At 47.4% G+C, this 20,484-nt stretch overlaps 2 protein-coding genes across 20 annotated transcripts in view; both read right to left on the reverse strand.

Annotated features, from left to right (window-relative positions):
- Window positions 1-574: 574 nt before the first annotated feature.
- CFAP298 (cilia and flagella associated protein 298) lies at window positions 575-11,894 on the reverse strand. 3 transcript variants are annotated; one of them, XM_081799504.1, is made up of 7 exons: window positions 11,171-11,894; window positions 9,288-9,455; window positions 8,020-8,087; window positions 3,409-3,567; window positions 2,025-2,156; window positions 1,207-1,302; window positions 575-898 (listed from the first exon to the last, which is right to left on the reverse strand). In XM_081799504.1, the coding sequence occupies exons 1-7, from the start codon at window positions 11,307-11,309 to the stop codon at window positions 788-790; spliced, it is 873 nt and encodes a 290-aa protein (XP_081655630.1). In that variant the 5' UTR covers window positions 11,310-11,894; the 3' UTR covers window positions 575-787. The 3 variants fall into 3 exon arrangements, with proteins under 3 accessions (XP_081655630.1, XP_081655635.1, XP_081655641.1); XM_081799509.1 differs by lacking the exon at window positions 11,171-11,894 and adding an exon at window positions 10,827-11,012; XM_081799515.1 differs by lacking the exon at window positions 11,171-11,894 and adding an exon at window positions 10,808-11,012.
- Window positions 11,895-16,268: 4,374 nt separating this feature from the next.
- Window positions 16,269-20,484, reverse strand: part of SYNJ1 (synaptojanin 1) — an 89,108-nt gene continuing 84,892 nt past the window's right edge. For 13 of the 17 annotated variants that reach the window (XM_081799402.1, XM_006741707.3, XM_081799420.1 and 10 more), the window contains one exon: window positions 16,269-19,300. In XM_081799402.1, the coding sequence (XP_081655528.1) occupies window positions 18,497-19,300 (804 nt within the window). In that variant the 3' untranslated portion in view covers window positions 16,269-18,496. The remainder of the gene's footprint in view (window positions 19,301-20,484) is intronic. The other 4 variants (XM_081799484.1, XM_081799482.1, XM_081799461.1 and 1 more) reach the window with 1 other exon arrangement.

A 20,484-nucleotide genomic window follows, 5' to 3' on the forward strand; every position in this document is an offset into this window, starting at 1 on the left:
TTCAGACCAGAGCTGTCGTAGAAAAGCAGTCAGGACGACCGGTGGTCATTGAGCCCGACGCCATTGTCAGCCGTGGGGGAAGCCTGGCGCCCGGACAGCTGCAGGCTGAGCCCACAAGGGGCAATTGCGTCTGTTACCAGGGCCTGCATTCGTTCTCAGGAAAAGCCCAGAAATTACCGAAGAACTGGTTCAGCTTCCAAGTTAGACAGGCTTGCCAGCCGGCTTCCACCACGGCTGTAGCCTGTACTAAAGCAAGGCCAGTGAGGCGTTGGCCAGGAGGCGGACTTTACCTGGGAGGCTGGGCGCCGATGGATGGAGGGGCTGTGGGTCCCCCAGGGGCCACCAGGAGGGCGGTGAGCGGCGGGCAGCCTCGAACGGCCTCTAGCGGCCAAGCTTCGCGGCGCACGCAGGACTCGCAGGGAGAGAGGGCTCTTCCATTTCCTCCCCCACAGCAGCGGTGGTGAGAACAGGAAACAAAGAAATCCAGAAGAAAAAAATGTCATTCCATCTTTAGTACGCAAAAAAAACCTCAGATACTAAATAGTTGTTCTCAAATAAAAATAATTTAGGCTGATTCTTTTGAGGGTGTATTTATTAAGTTCTAAGACCTTGAATAATTTTTCTTTGAAACATTCAAATGGAAAGAAAAACTAGGAAAACTAGAAATGTAACATCTTTCACAGAAGGCTGCAGGCACTCTTACTGTTACTATTATTATTCTTTTAAATTTGTATTATTTGCCTAATGAAAGGCTAGTATTTCTGACAGTGTCATCAGCCGGTTAACTTCATCTTGGCCTCCACTTGATGTCTTTTACTCCGTGGAAATGTCTCTTCAAAGCGGTGTTATCTGCCCACGGAGAATTTAAACAGGAGTCATCGTCATTTTCTTCCAATTTCTGGAAATAAAAATGTCTCACTCAGGAAGGCATTTCTGGAAAAGTGTTTTGCAACATCAACAGACTGAAGAAAGAACCCCCGAGTCCAAACTCCCACTCCCTGCCTGCCCAGAAGGAAGCTTCCAGACTTGGCTGCAGGTGGGCCACCAGGCAGGGTCCCCACGGCACAGGAGAGAACGGAGCTCCAGCAATGCCCCCCCCCACATCCTGCAAGACTCGCCGCCCCCCAAAGTGCCCTGCACGCTTGGGTGGGGCACGGGGGCCCCCTGGTGCCGGCTCTGTGGAAAACCTTCTGTCGATCCCGATACCTTGAGCTCCTCTTGTCTTCTGTGATAATACAGCATCAGCTGTTTCTGCTCCTCACTGCTGATCACGGGTTCCCGGGCGGGAGCTCCCTGTCCCCTCTGAAAAGATGCGGGCAGAGCAGTCTGTGGGTTACAGCCTTCCTCCAGGGGCAATCCAGGAGGTAACAGTGAGTGCTTCCAACTGCCTTTGCCCACAGCTACCCAGGTGACCCATTCTGACCATCACTCGAAGGCCTGGGCTCCAGCAGCCCCTTGCCCAGGGCCCTTGTGGGGGAGGGAGACCAGGAGGTGGGCAGTGCTGTTGGTCATGGCCATCCCCCCGTCAGCCACTGCAGGTCCAGTGGGGAGAGGAGGGAGATAATCATGGAGGACGCTGTGTCCCCGAAATCACAGAGAAACGACTGTGACAGAGCACCTTGGGGAGACACAGCCCTATGCCACCTCCATCTGTAAAGCCTTCTGGCATATCCTCCTTGTTTACAGAGTATCAGTACTTTGAAAACTTGAAATCCGTGCTCTAGGCTGTAGTTTTCATTTCAAGAAACATTTTCAGTTACTTGTAGCCCATTTCTAAAGTTGAAATCAACATGGCTTATCTACCCCCCAACTCCCCACCCCGCCATTAAAACAAACTCCAGATAGTGTCAATCAAGCCATATATTCTAGTTTCTGCTGGTACATAAAGAGGATAGTTTTACTTTAAGCCTGGACTACTGGCACTAAAGTATTTGCAACAAGGACGTTAAGTCAGATTTATTCTAAATTTTTATCAGTTGGAAAATAATTAAAAAATTGTGACATGTTAAAGCAAAAGTACTTACTTGCTGAATCTTGACGATAATTTTGGTTTTTTCATTTTTGCCCACATAGTCTGAAAGCTTCTTTGTTCTTCTCAGCTCCTTGGCTGCCCACCACAGTTGGGCCTCTGATTCTTCAATGACACTCAGTCCTGCCTGGGGCCACGGTTAAGAACTGGCTCTAAGGTTTATCGGGACACTGCCCCCAGTGTGTGATCCTACCCCCGGTTCACTGAGCCTGGCTGGTGCCCACCCCCACCCCCCACCAGTATGGGGCAGGTTCTGCCATCTCTAGCCCCTCCACCTCCTCTCCCCACATCGGGAAGAACCAACCCCTCCAACGAGTCAAAGGCCTTGCTCATTTTTTTTTTTTTGGAAGAGCGAGAGAAAGAGGGAGAGAGAATCCCAAGCAGGCTCCACACTGAGCGGAGCCTGACATGGGGCTTGATCTCATGACCCTGAGGATCATGATCTGAGCCGAAATCAAGAGTTGGACACTTAATCAACGGAGTCACCCAGGCGCTCCGCCCTTGCTCATTTTAATGCCTTCCCTGTTAGTTTCAACTCACACCCGACTCAGTTAATTTCTTGTTCTGGGAAGTGAGGAGTATCTGGTATCATCTGTACCCTTCTCTACAAGGTCCTTCTCAGATGGAATTTCAGGATCCTGCCAGGAAAGAACACTGGAATCCTGCTGGGTTTTAAATATAGGCATAATGAGGCTGTTTGTTTGCTTCTGCATATCCACCTATTTAAGATGGCTCAGAGCCACAGGTACTGCCCAATAGGATAAGGAATAAATGAGAAAAACAAGGGAAAACAGAACATAAAGGTAGGGGGTTGCCTGGGTGGCTCAGTCGTTAAGCGTCTGCCTTCGGCTCAGGTCATGATCCCAGGGTCCTGGAATCGAGCCCCGCATCGGGCTCCCTGCTCCGCAGGAAGCATGCTTCTCCCTCTGCCCCTCCCCACTGTTTGTGTTCCCTCTCTCGCTGCTCGCTGTGTCTCTCTCTGTCAAATAAATAAAGCCTTTAAAAAAAAAAAAGAACATAAAGGTAGGAAAATAACATGAAGCAAAAGGTTAAGGCCAGAACACAAAATTCCATGCAAAGGGACCAATACATTTTGGGTAGAAATAGGCACAAATTAGGTTTCTGGCTTCCCAGTGGCCAAAGAAAATGGGAATGTTTTCAGTTCCTCCTGATGGGCAGCCTCACAAACCTTCCTGCCTGCCCCTCTGGGTGCCCTCACCCAGCAGCGCTACCTTCGGGGTCCTCCCCTAAGCTCAGGACTCCGCCCCGAGGCACAGGAAGCATGGTGCAAAGCCGTGTGTGGAGCAAAAGGCTACATCCAGGGGCAGAGGGCCAAATCCGAGGTGACCCACCTTACAGAATGCCCACGAGCCGCATACCTGAGTTCCAGACAAATCTTCCTTGTTTTCAAATTCCATCCGGATGGGATCGTAGGGCGGCAGCCCCATGGGATAAACAATCATCACTGCACCCCGAAGCTGGTCCAAGGCGTCTTTCACCATCTCCATGGTAACGCAGACTCCAGCTTCCACTTGCTTCTAAAAGGGCAAGGACAGGCATCACTATTTACAGTGGGGCTAACCCATTCAATAAATACCAAGTTCTCGTACAAGACTCACCAGGTACTGCCCGAGCCACTACGTCTACCCCCGGGGGCGTCTGTGTGCCCACCACGGTCTAGACCTTAAGGCAGACTGAGCGGGGCTGAGAGGACACTCAGCACAGCACAGACCGAGGGGGTCAGGCAACGTCTCGGGGGAAGGTGGCCCGGGTGGTGAGTGACAGGGCCAAGATGGGAACAGGGTGCTCCAGGACCAGCAGAAGCAAAGAGCACCGGCGGGCGAGCACTGCGGGCCGCTCTGCTGGGAGCGGGCAGGCGATGGCAGCTAGCGTTGGACAGGGAGCCGGGGCTTGCGCTGGAAGGGCCACGGAAGCCAGGCTGGGGAGTCTGCACTGAGCACAGCACAAGGCCAGGGAGAGCAGGAGGCAGGCTCAGGGGAGAGCAGAGGGGTGCTGATACAGTGGGGAATACATCTCCTTGTCCCCTGCTCCTGGCAAAGCGCTTCAAAATCCCCAGGAATTTCCTGAGTGGTAGGAATGTCTGTTGTTATTCATAATGAGCCCCTTTGGACCGCCCTGAGTTTATGCTAACGAGGTGACCCGCCTGGGACCTCCTGTCAAGGGGGAGGCTGGTCACCCCAGGGAGACCAAGCTGGGGTTGGAACTTCCAGGGAGAAGGCAGGGGGCTGGAGAGGAGTTAAATCATGTGGCCAATCATTTAATCACTCATGCCCACGTAATGAAACCCTGCTAAAAATTCTGGGTAGTGAGCCCAGTGGAGCTTCCTGGTTGAACACACTGATGTTTGAAGATGGGTGCCTGGAACCTCAGGAGCAGGGCGTGGCAGCTCTGTAAGCTGCCCTGCCGCCCCCCCCCCCCCCCGGACCTTGCCCTAAGTCTCTTCTGTCTGGCGGTTTCTTGAGTTGCATCCTTTATAACAAAACGATAATAGTAAGTATAGCACTTGCAGTGTGTTCCGTGAGTTGTTCTAGCAAACTGGTGAACCTGGAAGGGGGTCTCGGGAACCTCCAAATGTGGAGCCAGGACAGAAGCGTGGGTGGCCTGGTGTCTGAAGGGAGGGGGTCCTTGCAGGGGCCTTGTCCTTTCACTTGTGGGGTCTGTGCCAATCCCAGGTAGTTAGTGTCGAACCTGAACTCAGGCCACCCTGTTGGTGTCTAAAAGGCCTGAAAGAAAGCGGCGGCTGAGGCCATGGAAGGAGGAGTGGGGTTGGAGAGGCATCGTAGGACAGATGGTACAGGACCCAAGCTGAGGCTTGGGGGTGGCGGCAGGGAGGGCTACAGCCCGTGTGATCCGAGGCACCGGGGGCTCCGCTGACACAAGGAGGAAGTCAGCGGGAGGTGTTTCTTCCTGGGTCCAGAGCACAGGGAGAGGCGCGAGGAATCAATGAGCTCTCGGGTCTAGGAAAATTGAGACGAAGTCCTGACTGGCAGGCTTTCAGGTAGAACCATCTAGGAACCAGGAAGAAACTCAGGTGCAACGAAGGCAGGTGTCAGGGGGAGGAGGCAGATCTGAGTTACCTGCAGAGGTAAGTGTGCATCTGGCAGAGGAGGGAAAACACTGGGGGAAGAGCTGAAAGGAGAAGCGGGCCAAGGAGAAAGCACTCTGATTAATAGCAAATGTAAGGGCAAGGGCGCTCAGGGAGCTGGGAAGGAACAGGAAGACAGGAGGATCTCCCATGTGCTCAAAGGCCAGAGTCAGACAGGAAAAGCCTCAGATCTGCGGGTCAGGGGGTCACCAGTGGCCCCAAGACGCTGTGGGGGAAGTAAACAGAGGCAGGGTTCTGAGAAACCCGGAGCACCTCAGCTTTGGGAAGCTTACTGGGAGGGAAAGGCGGGCGACTGGGTGCTGTGAGGGTGAAGCTGCAGAGAACTGATTTCCAGGGAAGGAAAGAGGCCCGAGTGCATTAACAGGGTAGACGCAGCCCATGGGAGGGGAGACACTGGGCATTACCCCCGTCCTGGGTTTCTAGAAGGTGGGGATCCAGACAAGCTGCAGTGGGAGCAGCAGTAGAAAGGGGAGAGAGCCGGGGGACGAGACACACGGGTCAATTCGAGTCTCCAGGGACGGACGAGGGGGTGGCAGGAAGAGAAGACCTGCGGGAGGGACAGAGAAGCGAGGGCTCCTGCCCAACAGCCCTGACCTCTCTGCCAAGCAGGAAGTGAAGCTGCCCACGGACACAGGCCATTTGGAGCCTCAGAGCCTGGGGCCTCCTGCCCACAGAGAGCCGGCCAGGGCCCAGCTGGACGAGGAGGTGAGTTGGGAAAGTGGGCCTAGAGGGACTCCACGGCAGGGCAGGATGGAAGGTCCTGCACTAAGGGGGACACATCGCAGCTCACATCTGGGCTGGGACCTTTCTGGGTAACAGCGTTATAATGGCACTGAGTGGTAGATGAGTAACACAGAAGGAGAAGATCCCTGCTCCTGAGAAAATGCAGGCCGTCCTATAGTGTGGACACCCAGGTCCCAGAGAGGGGTGAGGACAGGTGGGATCTGTGTCCTGAGGGAGGAAGGCGGACCGTTCGCTGGGTGTCCAGACTGAAACTCCCGAAAGCTAGGTTCTCATCTGTGAACTGAAGGGTGTTATTCCTGCCTCACCTACTCCCAGGGGCTCATGAGACCCTTTCCTGACCCAAATCCCCATAAAACACATCAGGTCTTCCCAGGAGAGACCCATGCCGAAGGATCGGTGAGAAGAGCTCTCAGATACGGGGTCACGTGAGGGAAGGCTTCTGCAGGGAGGGTGTCACCTGCGCCAATACCAAGTGGTGGGGTGCCAGGGTCATTTTCTGTAAAAGCTCCTCCAAAGGCCAAGGGCAGCGAACCCCGGCCAGGGAGCAACTATGGTGTGGCCTCAGGACAACAGACACCCCAACAGTCTCTTGCTCTCCGCAGAGGGGCGTCCCAGGGAATGGGGCTGCAGAGACACAGTCGTCTCATTCCCCGGGAGCCACCTCGTCTGGATGTTCCACCATCTTTCACTCTCCCCGTAACCAACCTCCCACCACGGGACTCGAACGCTTGGAACACCAGACCCACAGTGCTAAGTGCCCCCACAGGGCAGGGTCTGGTGAGGGGACAGCGACCCGCACTGCATGTCTGGCGGACGGCGTAGAAAGGGCCCTAGGCGAGAAGTTGGGCCTGCTGCTCGGGGGCTCAGCAACTTGGGCCAGTCATGGCAGTGGAGGACTGGAACCCCTGGAAACCTCTCTGTAAACTAGGAGAGAATTGCATAAACATATCCCCAGGCAAAGGGAAGAGGGGAGACAAGTGCCCAGAACCAGTCTGGGGAGGGAAGGGTGCAGAGCCATGCCCAGGCTACTGTTTTCCTAACTCGTCCTGACAGGCGCTAGTTTGACCAGGTGTTAATAGTTATTATCATTAGCAATACTTTAATTAAAAAAAACAAACAAACAGGGCGCCTGAGTGGCTCAGTCGGTTAAGCGACTGCCTTCAGCTCAGGTCATGATCCTGGAGTCCTGGGATCGAGTCCCGCATCGGGCTCCCTGCTCGGCAGGGAGTCTGCTTCTCCCTCTGACCCTCCCCCCTCTCATGCTCTCTCTGTCTCTATCTCATTCTCTCTCTCAAATAAATAAATAAAATCTTTAAAAAATAAAAAAAAATAAAAAAAAAAACAAAAAAAACCCCCAAACAAACCATTCTAGGGTCAAATGCATTTTGCTGGACTGAACCAAAGCCTTCCTTGTAGGACTTCACAGAGCCTTTGCTGTATTAACAAGCATAGAAGGGCAGTCTTTCCTGAAGCACTTAAAGAGGATTAGTTAGGAGCTTGCAGAATTCAGGACATAGTGGTTTAGAAGTAGCAGTTTTGCCCAGGGAATCAGGAGGAGGAGAACAGAAAAACCCCTGCACAAACAGCTATCAACTGTGAAGGCCTGGGGGAGGGGGTGGGAGCAATGACCAGGTCAACACATAAAGCGACTGATTGAAAACCCAACTCTTCAAACAGCCTTAAATCCTTTTCCTCCAGATTCACGGTATCTGTCAACCATAGGACTTACGCTTCTCTGTCTATGAAACAGTTTTTGTATTATCAGGACAATCACAAAAAAGTAACTCCTATCAGCACATACTAGGTCAATCAAATATCCACAGAGCTAATCCAGGCCCACAATGTTTACGTTTCACTTTGCTAAGCTCCTCAGACGTCGCGCAGGCGCTGATCGGCACTCACACAGGCCGGGCAGTCTCTGCCTGACCTGCGCAAACCGGGAGGACACGGTCACCATTATGGAAAGGAAAAGTGAGGGGCCACCCCATGCATGCTGCTCTCCCTTGACTCTGGAAGGCCAAAGAAATAGAAAAGGCCGGTCTGCGGAGAATTCTGGAAGCCAGACGTGGAGTTGGTTATTTCAAAGGACAGACTATAGGGCATCGTTTCAAAAGCTAACCTTGGATGTTATTGCTTTGGCCTCTTCTATAGTCTTCTTTAAAACTTGCTTCATTTTTTCATTTGGAGCTATGAAAATAAAACAGGGAAGAGGGAGAGAAATGGCCATCTTTAAAACTCTTCTTGCATGTCCTAACCCCACTCCTGGCTGAGTCGGGGAGCAGGGAGATGAGAGAAGGACCCACATGGAACTCAGGCGAGGGACACGGTAGAGAGCTGGCTGTGAGAAGTCACGTAAGACTCTCTCAAAGCTTAACTTCTTAATGAAGAAAAGTATGGCTTAGACACTGAAAATGCTAGAAACATAAAGCTGTGTTAGAACAGAAAGGGCTAATTTAAGACAATACTGGTTGAAAGATGAATCACGAACCATTAACTGGTTCTTATGAGATACTATTATTTTTCTCATTGATGCAGTTCCTTCTAAAAAGCAAAGAACCTCTCCAAATTGACGAGTCTATGTAGGAAAAGATGTGGAAGACAGCCAGCCATTTTCCAGGCTAAAATTCAATGGAAATACTACTAAAAATTCCTATTATCTTCAAAAATAATTTTTGAGCCTATAAAGTCCTTGTAGGGACACTTTTGTATTTCTTTTGCTCCTAACAGTGTTTTAGGGGCACGGCAGACACTTAGGTGTTTGTTCAGTGATCAATCAGAGTCTTTTAAATGGAGCTTTTTCTGCAATTTAAAAGGGATAAGCTATCCGAATGGGTTACCATCTGTTCTCCTTGAAATTCCACCCGATCAAGCATACACTAAAGGGGGGAACACTTTCAGAATGCTCTGACATGTACTGGGCTACTGGTCCTACCCCCACAGAGAGGCATGCCCTCCATTCAAGTGGAGACCCGTGGGCCGAAGTTAATCTCCTTCTTTCTCATGGAATCAATAAAGAAAGCCCAGTACCTGCAAACCATAACAGAACAGAACCTTCAATGCATTTGCAATCATTTCCCCCCAAAACGATTAGGTTGAACCATACGAGAAAGTGCCAATTTTCACCATCTGTTACCTACAAATATGGCAGCTTCAGGTGGTTCACCTAACATATTTAAGAGCTAGCAGCAACTTAGTAAGAGCAAGAAGACAGATGCTTCCTCTACCCGCCCCATTCATTCCGGATTTGCACTGCACCACAAGGAGGTACAAAGTGCAGCATTTCATTGGTTCGTATAGAAAACTGAGGTCAATGTTTTCAGGGAAAGAGCCTCTTGCGTACTTGCTACTGTACTCAGGCGTGCACACAGAAGACACATGCTGGATTACCTTGCCCGTTCCTTCGGCCAATGTCATCCTTTTTAAATACTGAGCCCCCACTGGGTACACACTTTTCACCCCATTCGTCCCTCAATTTCAGTTCTTCGATCTGGTCATCGGTCAGTCCTTGCATATTAGGAGGGAGAAATATGCCGTGTTCTGCTAATTCTTCCATTTCTTAAAAATAAGAGAAAGTGAGGCAATATGTATCATGATCATCATCACAACACTTTCTATCCTCATTGAAATGTAAGCTCCCTAGAGCTTAGGGGCCTTGCCCATCGGCTCCCTATTTTATTTAACAAACACTTAGATGCCACTTGGTTTGGGCCAGGCCTGTCCCTGACCTCTGACAAATGGTGTAATTTCATGGGGCCTTTATTATCTTTGTATCTTTATTATCTCTCCCCACCAGACTAAATATCTGGGGGAAGGGGTTGGTCTCAGTCATCCTTGTCTCTGGCAGGCACAGCACTGGGGCCTGCCTGAATCACAGCCCCAATCAGTTCAATGGGGGCTGCAGAACACACGAATGAGTCACTAACATGACTATTCACATTTGGCACCATGTTTTCAATTGATAATTTTATAGAAAAAGAAATTGGGAGTCCCTTTTCTCCCCCAAATGCTTTAATTAAAAAAAAAAGGAATACTGACCTTGTTTTGAAATCAGTAAATTTTACTAAGAAACTTTATGTCTGCCTCATAAAGGTGGAAACCATAACCCTTAAGGAATTCTCCATGGCACAAAAATCACGTATTATAGAAACACTCAGTAACATTCTAGACCACATCTGGAGTATCCTGTCAACTGCTGTGCTGTGTGTAGCTAATGTGGTAGCTACTAGCCCCACTTGACTCTTTACATTTAAATTAAAATGAAATACAATTGGGGCGCCTGGGTGGCTGGGTCGGTTGGGCATCTGCCTTCAGCTGAGCTCATGATCCCAGGCCTGGGATGGAGACCCTCATTGGGCTCCATGCTCAGCGGGGACTCTGCTTCTCCCTTTCTCTCTCCCTCTGCCCCTTCCCCCTGTTCATGCTCTCTCTCAAATAAATAAATAAAATCTTTTAAAAAAATACAATTAAAAACGCATATCCTGGGTCGTGTTCAACTAGTGGGTGCCTTACTGGACACACAAATAGGGAACACCTCCTCCCGGCAGAAAGTCCCCAGAGAGCGCTGCTCTAGATCATTGACAGAGTGACCAAACGCTGTAACATGAGAAAAAAGGCTTGTGTTCCCTGGAGAAGGGCAAGGAACACCAAGACCCTCAGCTGGTCTTCCCATCCTCGGGGCACCGTCCTAAATCAGGTGCTCCCCCTTAGAAGTGAATTCACTTTTTAAAAAAAAAAAAAAAAAAAAGCAGGCTCCATGCTCAGCGGGGAGCCCCGTGCGGGGCTTGAACTCACAACCCTGAGATCAAGACCTGAGCTGAGATCGAGTTAGACACTTAACCGACTGAGACACCCAGGCGCCCCCGAATTCACCTTCTGAAAAGGGCCAGGGGCCGTCCCACCTCTCCCACCTGCTCTATTCCACTACACCTGCTCTGCGGCCCAGTGTTGCGGCGCCCGCGGGTTATTCCCTCTCGCGGGCTATTTCACACTCGGCCTCGCCCGCCCGCCGGGTGCCGGCGTCTCCACGCGCTCCGCTGGCTCTTCAGGCATCTCCGGGAAACCCCGCTGTCCCCCTCCAAGCCCGCCAGCCTCACGTCTTTGCAAATCTTCGCAAAACTGACCCTCCCCCCCGCCCAGCCGACCCGAGAAAAGTCCTGCGGCTCCCGCCCCACTTCCCCATCCGGATGACCCGTTCCTCCTCCCCTCCCGGACCCGCCCCGGCTCGGGCTCCACGGTCCCGGCCGCAAACTCGCCGCGCCGCCGGGCAGCACCTGAGCAGACGCGCTGCACCTTGAGCCGCGCGTTGTAGACCCGGGCCACCTGCACCGTGAGCTCCTCCAGCTCTGTGCTCCCCGGCGTCTGCAGCAGGAACTGGCTCTCGTCGCCCCGTTTCACGTGCAGCAGAACCATGGCGGCCCCGGAGACCCCACCGAGGCGGCGAGGAGGCCCGGGAGGCGCGGCCCACCGTAACCCGAGGGCGAGCTGCTTCTTAGAGACGGAACTCGGGTTTCGGGCGCCAGCGATGCAGGAACGGGGGGGGGGGGCACTCGCTCCCGGAAGTGGCTGTTGCCAGGAGCAACAAAGAAACACAGGGGGCCCCAGCTCCAGTCAGAAGCCTAAGGTGGTTAAGCCGCAGTGCGAGAGGCCCGGCAATGCGCTCCCGGAAGCAGGTGCTGCCGGGCAACGATCCACACAGTCCGAGAGGGCCGCGGTCCAGGCCGGCACCCTGCCCCGCGGGATTCGCAGAGCTTCTTTCCCGGAAGTGCCTGTTGTCTGGGCGACCGCCCAACAGAGCCCAAGCCGCCGGAGGGGAGCGCGGAACGCCCCTTCGACTCGCCTGGGCCCGAGGTTCCACCCAGGGAGATGGGTGGGGTGGGAGAAGCCTTTTAGGTCGGACTGGGTGGGGTGGTGGGCACCTCCAGGCCCCGAGCCCCGCAGCAGGCTCCCCGCCGCCGCTCCGAGTCTCAGCGGCGTTTCCGCCGCCTGCAGTCACCACTTCCGGAAGTGCTTCCCGCTGTTTCCGGTCTGGAGAAGTTCCGGGAGGTGCGCGCGGGTTGCTGGGTATGAGCGCCGAGGGGCAGGAGAAAGTGGTGGCGGTGCTCTGTGCGGGCTGATTCCGAGTCGGTTATCTAGGGAGGCTGAAGCGGCTGCCGCCGGGCAACCGCCCGCAAACTCTCCAGCCAGCCACCGCAGAACAGAGTCTTATTGAACAGGCGCTGTTTCTTCCAGGTGTCGGTGACCCCGCGGCGCGTCCAGGGTCACTGCTGTCATGCAGTGGAAGTGACAAAGAGACAAAATACGGGGACGAGGCAAATTCAAATAGAAGTCTAAAGAAAACCAAATAGGGCGATTGGCTTTTTAGACTGGATGGCCAAGGAGTGCCTTGGGGAAGGTGACATTTGCACTGAGCCCTTGATAACAGGGTGCCACCGAAGCTCTAAGATCCTGCAAGACCTCTACCCCCGGTTACCTCCTTCGGCTGTTGCCGAATACAAATTGATTTGAATGTTGCAAGCACTCGCTACTTTGTATTCCTGAAACTTTGGCTCTCACCGTGTTAACTTCATCCCTGGGGTTCGGGGGCAGAGCGCATGGTGTGTGACTGCAGGCCTGGAAATGCCCAAAGCCAATCCAGGGCCTCATATGAAGACAGTTAGGCTGATCCTGGACAGACAGGGTATGGAGCCCAGGGAGCAGATGTGTTTTCATCTCTAGTATTGGGGCAGGGAGCACCCAGACCGTGGAACGCGCAGTACTGGTCAGAATGGCAAATGTCTCTCTCCCCAGAGGGGGAAGGGGGCCTCCTGAGTTCTCTGAGCTCCTCACTGCTGGCCATAAGGTCATCCCTCTGTTTATCCTGAATACATTCTGTATCCATCGAGCCAACTACTGCTTAAAACTTGGGTGGACAGTGTATTTTGCCTTGTGAGAACCATTTATCCACAAACTCCTGTATTACAGGGTCTCTGGGTATAACTTTTAATATTAATGGAAAGTGTGGAAAACTCATGTACTGGCCATCCACTTTGTTTAACTATGTAGTTCATTAATCATTTGGTAGAAAATCTGCCAAATCTCCACAGAACAAGCCCTTGCAGTATCTTTAATCTTTGTCAGCACTGATTTTTGCCTTTGTAGTTCTGCTAAAGTTTAATTTTTTTATTACATTCATTTCAGTGTTCTCTTATGGTCTTTTTTCTTCTCATCCAGGCCATGCCTCACAAATTTGTATGTAGCTTTTTCTTAGTGTTGTTTCAGTGGTCATAAATTGTGCCAAAGCCTCATCTTGCCATCACTCAAGTGAGTTCTGAATTTTCAGACAAAAGGTGAGATCTGTGTGTTCTTGTGCAGTTTGGCAACTTTTCTCTGAATATTTTAGGTACCGTTGCCTTTCTAGGGTAAAGGGCATCTTCGACCATTTGTATCTAATGAAGCAATCCATTAGTGATGAACGCTCTGGTCTAGATAATTAATATGTCATTCATGATGGCTGCTAGATATCAGGCAGTCAGGGAGGAAAAGAACAAATTTTTAGTCTATTGAAAAAAAGAGTTTTTTTTTTTTTTCAAAAAGCCCTAACATGTTAAAGATACAGTTAAAGTTCCCACACATCCCTCTCTGATTCCAATATCTTATTCCCCTTCTCTAAAGGTAACTACTATCCTGAGTTTCTCATTCCCATTTGCTGTTTTTCTACCATCAACACATGTACTTCTCCCTAAAGAATAGAGGATATTGTTTTGCATGTTTTCAATTTTATATAAATGATGTCATACTGTATTTTTTTTTAAAGATTTTTTTAATTTATTCATTCAAGACACAGAGATACAGAGAGAGAGAGAGAACATGAGCAGGGGGAGAAGCAGGGAGGGGGAGAAGCAGGCCCCCCGCTGAGCAGGAGCCCGATGCGGGTTTGATCCCAGGACCCTGGGATCATGACCTGAGCTGAAGGCAGACGCTTAACCATCTGAGCCACCCAGGCGCCCCGATGTCATACTGTATTATTTTGTAACTTGCCATTGGCTCCATAATGACTAATTTTTCATTCTAATTTCATTAAACTTACTAATATTTCATGCACTTGTTTTCACTGCTGTGTAGTATTCAACTGCATGAATAGGTCACTCCATTCCCCTGCTGATGATTAGTGTATTTCTGGTTTTCAACCATTACAAACAATACATGTCTTGCTCCACATCCACTATAATTTCTCTACCAAATTTCTTGTGATAGAATATATGAATTTTACTGGACGTTGTTAAATTGCTCTCTAGAATTGATGTGCCAGTCTACCCTTTTCAACAGCAGTGTATGACTTCCCATTCTTCCACACATGTCACTAAATCTTGATGTGGTCAGATTTATGTTTCTAAAACTAATACACAGGTATTTTTGGTTTATACATCAGCTTTTTGTGAGTTTGGTTATCCTGTGTCAATCACCATTACTATAGTTTGTGGACACGCAGAGCTCAAGATCTGGCTATGTGTGAAGAGGGTGAAAAGATAAGTTAAAGACTGGGAGAAATATTTGCAAACCACATATTTAACAAAGGGTGGGTATACAGAATAAACAAAGAACCCTCAAAACACAGCAGTTAAAAAAAAAAAAAAAAGCAGTCCCATTTAGAAAATAGGCGAAAGAAAGATATTTCACTAAAGAAGATATTAGATGGCAAATAAACACATGAAACGATGTTCCCCATGATCAGCTATTAAGGAAATAAAGCCACAATGATACATCCTCTACTAAAATGACTAAAATAAAAACAGCAAATGCAAGCAAGCATGCAGAGAAATTGGATCACTCATACATTGCTGATGGGAATGTAAAATGGTCCATTCTGGGAAACACTTTGGCAGTTTTTTTAAAGATACAAGCATGCAACTACACTATGATCCAGCAGTGTACACCTGGGCATTATCCCAGAGAAATGAAAACTTATGTTCACACAAAAACCTGTACAAGAATGTTCATAGCAGATTTATAATAGCCCCAAACTGGGAACAACCCAGATGTCCTTCAGTGGGCGCGTGAATGGTTAAACCACCCATGGTACATCCATACCATGAAACCCCACCTGGCAATAAAAAGGAATGGACTAGGGGCACCTGGGTGGCTCAGTCAGTTAAGTATCTGACTCTTGATTTCAGCTCAGGTCATGATCTCAGGGTCTTGGGATGGAACCCCGTGTAGGGCTCCACGCTCAGTGCAGAGTTGGCTTGGGATTCTCTCTCTCCCTCTCCCTCTGCCCCTCCTCCTACTTGAGCTCTTTATCTCCAAAGGTCACATACCACTCTTGAAGGGGCAAAATTATAAAAATGGAGAATAGATTAGTGGTTGCCAGGAGTTAAGGACGAGCGAGGGGAGATGGAATGGGAAAGCAGCAGGGAAAAGGGCAACATAAAGGATCTTCCCGGTGATGGAAATGTTTTGCATCAATGTTAAGGTCCTGGTTGTAGTATTACACTATGGTTTTATAAAATGTTAGCACTGGCGGGGGGAGGCGAGGGGGGGAACTGCATAAAGGGTACATGGGCTCTCTCTGTATTATTTCTTACAACTGCATATATATATATATTTATATCTCAGTCATCTTAAAATCAAAAGTTTCTTTAAAAGCCTATTATTCTCTATCTAAAAGTTCTTAGTCAGAGGTTAATGAGCATAATTCAGTGATTTAAGAATCAAGGTTAGGGGCACCTGGGTGGCTCAGTGGGTTAAGCATCCGGTTCTTGGTTTCGGCTCAGGTCACGATCTCAGAGTTGTGAGATCAAGTCCCGCAATGGGCTCTCCGCACTCAGTGGGGAATCTGCCTGAGGTTCTCTCTCTCTCCCTCTCCTTCTGCCCCTCTCCCCGTGCTCACACTCTCTCTAAAATAAATAAAATCTTTAAAAAAAATAAAAAGAATCAAGGCTACTGTTCTGAATAGCAATCATATAGGACTGAAAAAAGTCAATACTCAGAGGAACCACTAGCCTTGGCCTTGTACTTTGGGTCTTCTTAGGTCAGTCTCTTAGGTCTGGCTGTCCCTGGGCCTATCTCTCTTCTACCCCCACTTGTTTCTTTTGCTGTGGGTTAGAAAATCATCATTCCTGCTTCAGTGTTATTTTCAAGCCAACAAGACTTTGAATGAGGGCCTCTCACAGAATAAGTGCATGGACTTCTTGATGATTTGTAGTCTCAGAATGTCTTCTTACTTCTAGAGTATTATATGGAGAAGTGAAATGGATGAAATAAGGTCTTGAATTAAAATACCTGATTTGACAATATGAGTTAATCCCCAAATGTCATTAAACTTGGATATGAAAAGTTCAAGAAAAATGGCTGAGAAAAATTCTTCCCTCTTGAGCAAAGCAGTCAACGTGGTAAAGACAGGTATATTTATTTCATATGACAGCACATTTCACAGGATATGTACAGAATGTTGGTATACCACTGACTTTAATACTGTACTTCTATAAAGTATATAGTTATAAATATTGTATGCCACATAAGCAATAAAATTCTTACATATAAACAGCAATCTACTATAGGGAACAAAGAATTCACAAAGAGATCCTTAGTGTCTAATTTCTGCTCTGCTTTTAACAGAATTGGTAAATATTTTAATAACACAGAATAATGGCTAGTTTTTTGCAGCATACCTTTAACTTTCATAACTCTGTGCCCTTTTAGCAACTTGCCAAATATAGTTTTCCTGATAAAGGCTGAGCTGCTGCACGATATGTATATTTTAGGCAGTAGTTTATATTCAATAGGAAACACTGCTCACAGAACTGCGATCTGCACTAGTGAAGTTGATAATGAATTCTTCTGCTAACGGAGAGCAAATACCATATACACTAATCACATAGATGTCAAAGCCACAGTTTCAACAAGTTAATTCACATTCTGAAGCACACTGCTTATAGTAATACTGCTGTTTAAAATATACTACTGCTGAAATGATTAGAACCCCCCAAAAGCACAATATAAAACTCACAAGAGTTATTTCTAACAGCAAATCCAGGCTGTTAACAGAGAGAGGATTACTTCTATAAATATAGTATTTTGATAACATTTGAGCATTTAGAAAAGTGCTTTTTTCCTACTAGATTTGCTTTACATATTTGAGTGCAATGCAGTTTGCTGTGCTTTTCCATTTTACATAATCTTAGCCAGGAACTCTATTTTCGGATATTCTCCCAATGCACCTCTCTAAAGGTTAAGTGTGGACAATGGAATTTAGGTGGACATATACAACTCTGTATATAAAAGGATCGTTAATATAAGTTTTAAGGGATAAAGATGATTTTAACTTAAACTGACAACAAAGCAACTATTGCCCAAGGAGTTTTCTGTCTGGGATTACTGAATGATATCAAAATACTACATTGTGTAAAAATTCTGTGAGCTTCATAGAATTAATAAAAGCAGGATCATTGCATATTGGCAGTGCAGGAGACAAAATCCACAGCTGACCTGAGGGCTGGCCTCTCACAATGTAAAGCAGCGTCACGGAAGAGTTGGGGAGCCTCTCGAGGGGACAGAGCACACACACTGAGTAGACCCCCGTTGCAAGCATCCCAAGGCCAGGTGCCTTCCTGCTAACGAAGCTTCAGAGCAAAAGCAGCAAAGACCAAGTGTGGGAGGGAAATGGGCAACATACACATTAGTGAGAGAGAGGGGAGTATGTTTAGCTCTGATGTTTCTCCTTGGACTTGGAGGCATGTGCCTTCCAGACAGATAAGGCCACAGTGCTTTTTTGTAAGGGCTGGAGTGTCCATCCACAAAATCGGCTGCTTCCAGCTGCAAGAACCTCCTCCCAGAGAAAAGCATATGGAGGTGCTGGGAGTGCAAAGTAACAAAGATGTGTGTTATGTGTATGTTCAGGGGAGGGGGGAGGAATGGTATAGGAAAATCTGGTTCTGTAGTGAGATCCTAGTTTTGGAAAGAAAATTAAGGAAATGTCCAAATTTCATTTATAGCCATCCTTTGGGTAATGAAATATTGAAAAGCTAACTCACTCTGTTAGAACTTTTAGGTAAAATTTGGTCTGAGTTATATCCTAGAATTTAAGTTATGAGTTTTGCAATTATGTGAGCGTATATATATGTATATGTGTGTAGTGGGTACACACACTTTTTTTTTTAAGGCCACGCCTTTCAAAATTGTTTCAGTATAACTCTGATAGCTCTTTGGTAACTACTTGGAAACACCAATTGTTACCAAGTGTGAAGAGCTGGTAGTAATATCAGCTAAAGTTGTCTGGGCTTTTTGAGATTCTTCAGAGAAGACCGACAAAGAATTTCTGAATAAGGACTATTTTCTAAAGTAGTTTTGAGCACTGTTTATGGCTACTACTCTTACTTAGCCAAACAGAAACACACCAAAACTCCAGTTAATAATGAGAAGGATTTTTTCCTTATTTCCAATATACACATATTCCAACTTTGTACACATTAAATAGTGGTATTTCATGACAACATCAGTGCACTTAACAATTACTTATTGCACATAATGAATAACTAATGCCCAATTCTTTTGGCTCTAACCTGCCCAAACTAAAAACCAAACAAAAACAAAACAAAACAGTTGTTTTCTATTGCATAACCTTATCTTTCTGTAAAGTCTAGTGTGGGTGATGCCTTAGATGCCAAGGTTGTGAAAGGAGCTACGGAAGGGGTGGTGCCAGGTGGAAGCAGAGTGACAGGAGGTGGAGGTGGCCTTCTTGATGGCAATGCACAGAAAGGAACATTTGTACCTTTATTCCAGTCATCATCAAAGGTCACCCTGGAGCCAGAAAGTGAACTCGGCTGATGATCCAGTAAGTCTGGACAAGCTGACTTTGACTTCCCTTTCACACCAAAGTCCTCTTCTTCCTCGAAGGTTACCCATCCTTTTGGGTTGCTGATTTTTGCCATAGACTGGCCCTGCAGATCAAAACTGTCCTTAAAACCATCAAATGAAGATGCAGGCTTGCTACTGTTATGACCAAGAGGCTTCAGAGAGGGGAAAGGACTGTTAGCAACAGGCTCTTCTTTGGAGAGCCAGGAAGTTGCCTCTGATTCTTGAGACTCGGCTCTAAATGGGTTTCCAGGAGCGGCAGTCCTGTCCGTAAAAGGATTTGTGCTGGTCAAGCTAGTAACAAATGGGTTTGGAGAACATCGCATATTTTCCTGGGATTTACTCCGGGCTGGAATTGGAGGCATGCAACTTACAGAACTCAAAGTATTCACGCCACTTTGTGTTGCAGAAGGCAACTGAATCAACCCCTTTGGGTTTGGAGTTAGAACAGATGATGTTTGAACAGGTAACTGAGCCTTTGATACAGCAAGCAGATTAAATGACAGATCTTCAAATGGGTTGCTCTTTAATGGTGATTCCAGTCTGACAGCAGAGACTCCATTTGTTTTTACCTGAAAAAGAGAGCACTCAATAATCAGGAAAAAAAAAAAAAGGTAATATATTATTTTTAACACCTCCCCTATGCTTCCTGTCTCAATTATTCTTCATTTTGGGGGGCAAGTATCAAATTTGAAAGTAAAAACAGTTTTGTGTAGTTTGTTACTCTGTTTTAAGATAAAACAACTAAAACCTTATTCTTTAAAAACCTCCTACCAAATAAACCCTTTTATCAAATACATTTTTTTTAAATCCCAAGGAAATTAAAAAGAGCCCATTTCATTCATGCAAGTTCTAATATGGTAAAACGGAGAACTGTACAGAATTAGCAAATGACTTTTGTTCGTGCCCTGTTCTATCAAATGTTAGCACAAACTTAAACCTATATTCAGAACTTATGCTAAATCTATATATTAGACTTCCAACACCCATCTATGATGATGATGTGGTCTCATTGTTTTTAAATATATTTTTATTTAAAGTTAATGTTATTATGGAAATTCAACTTTATAAATGAAAATGGATTTTATTAGTATATTTGTATTCATAAGCTAAAGACAATGCATCTTTTCTACTTGGAAAAAGGAATTTTCAAAGCATTCTTTGCCTTTTAAGTTCTCCTTTGTAGACCGAACAATGTGACAGTATTCCTTAGTTGACCTTCTTCATCTTATAAAAAAATGTTCCAAAAAAGACAGGCTTATTAATAATCATATGCAATGATTATTTAAAAGCAGGGGGGAAATCGCATTTTCTATTCAGTGTGTTCTAAAACCGAGATGAGCGGTACACAATCCTTCCTACGTGACAGAGTTGGCTGTGAACTGGAAGGAGGAGTGTTCCGAATTACTTCATGGTCATAACAAGTGTGCACTCTGTGCCTAGTTCACGAAGAAGCCAGCGGAAGTGGAGTGTGGCTATGCGCCTGAGCAAAGCCAACCTTTCTTATGGGAAGGAGAACCCTGGCCTTATCAGCAAATTAGCTCATCAGATGCTTCTTTTTAATTAGAAAAAAAAAAAATAGCAACTGCACATAATTATTGAAATGAAACAGATGACTTGGATATTGATGCCAAATTTAAAGAGAAGACAAACTTTTGTTTGGAAAGGGCAGGGGAGGGAGAATTTTAGCTCAAGACCTGCAATGTAACAAAATGGAGCACTACCCAAAATGAATTCAGATAGCTGTGAAACCAAA

The sequence above is a fragment of the Leptonychotes weddellii genome, chromosome 1 (genome assembly GCF_054177405.1).
Source record: "Leptonychotes weddellii isolate Sample4059 chromosome 1, ASM5417740v2, whole genome shotgun sequence".
NCBI classification, from domain to species: Eukaryota; Metazoa; Chordata; class Mammalia; order Carnivora; family Phocidae; genus Leptonychotes; species Leptonychotes weddellii.

What these genes read in the sequence shown, in the direction of transcription:
- CFAP298 (XM_081799504.1), bottom strand. Translation starts at nt 11,309, where the DNA reads ATGGTTCTGCTGCACGTGAAACGGGGCGACGAGAGCCAGTTCCTGCTG. An exon ending in GGTGCAGCGCGTCTGCTCAG is followed by an intron (nt 9,456 to 11,170) that starts GTGCTGCCCGGC and finishes CTTATTTTTAAG; the next exon opens with AAATGGAAGAATTAGCAGAA. An exon ending in TGGCCGAAGGAACGGGCAAG is followed by an intron (nt 8,088 to 9,287) that starts GTAATCCAGCAT and finishes TTATTTTCATAG; the next exon opens with CTCCAAATGAAAAAATGAAG.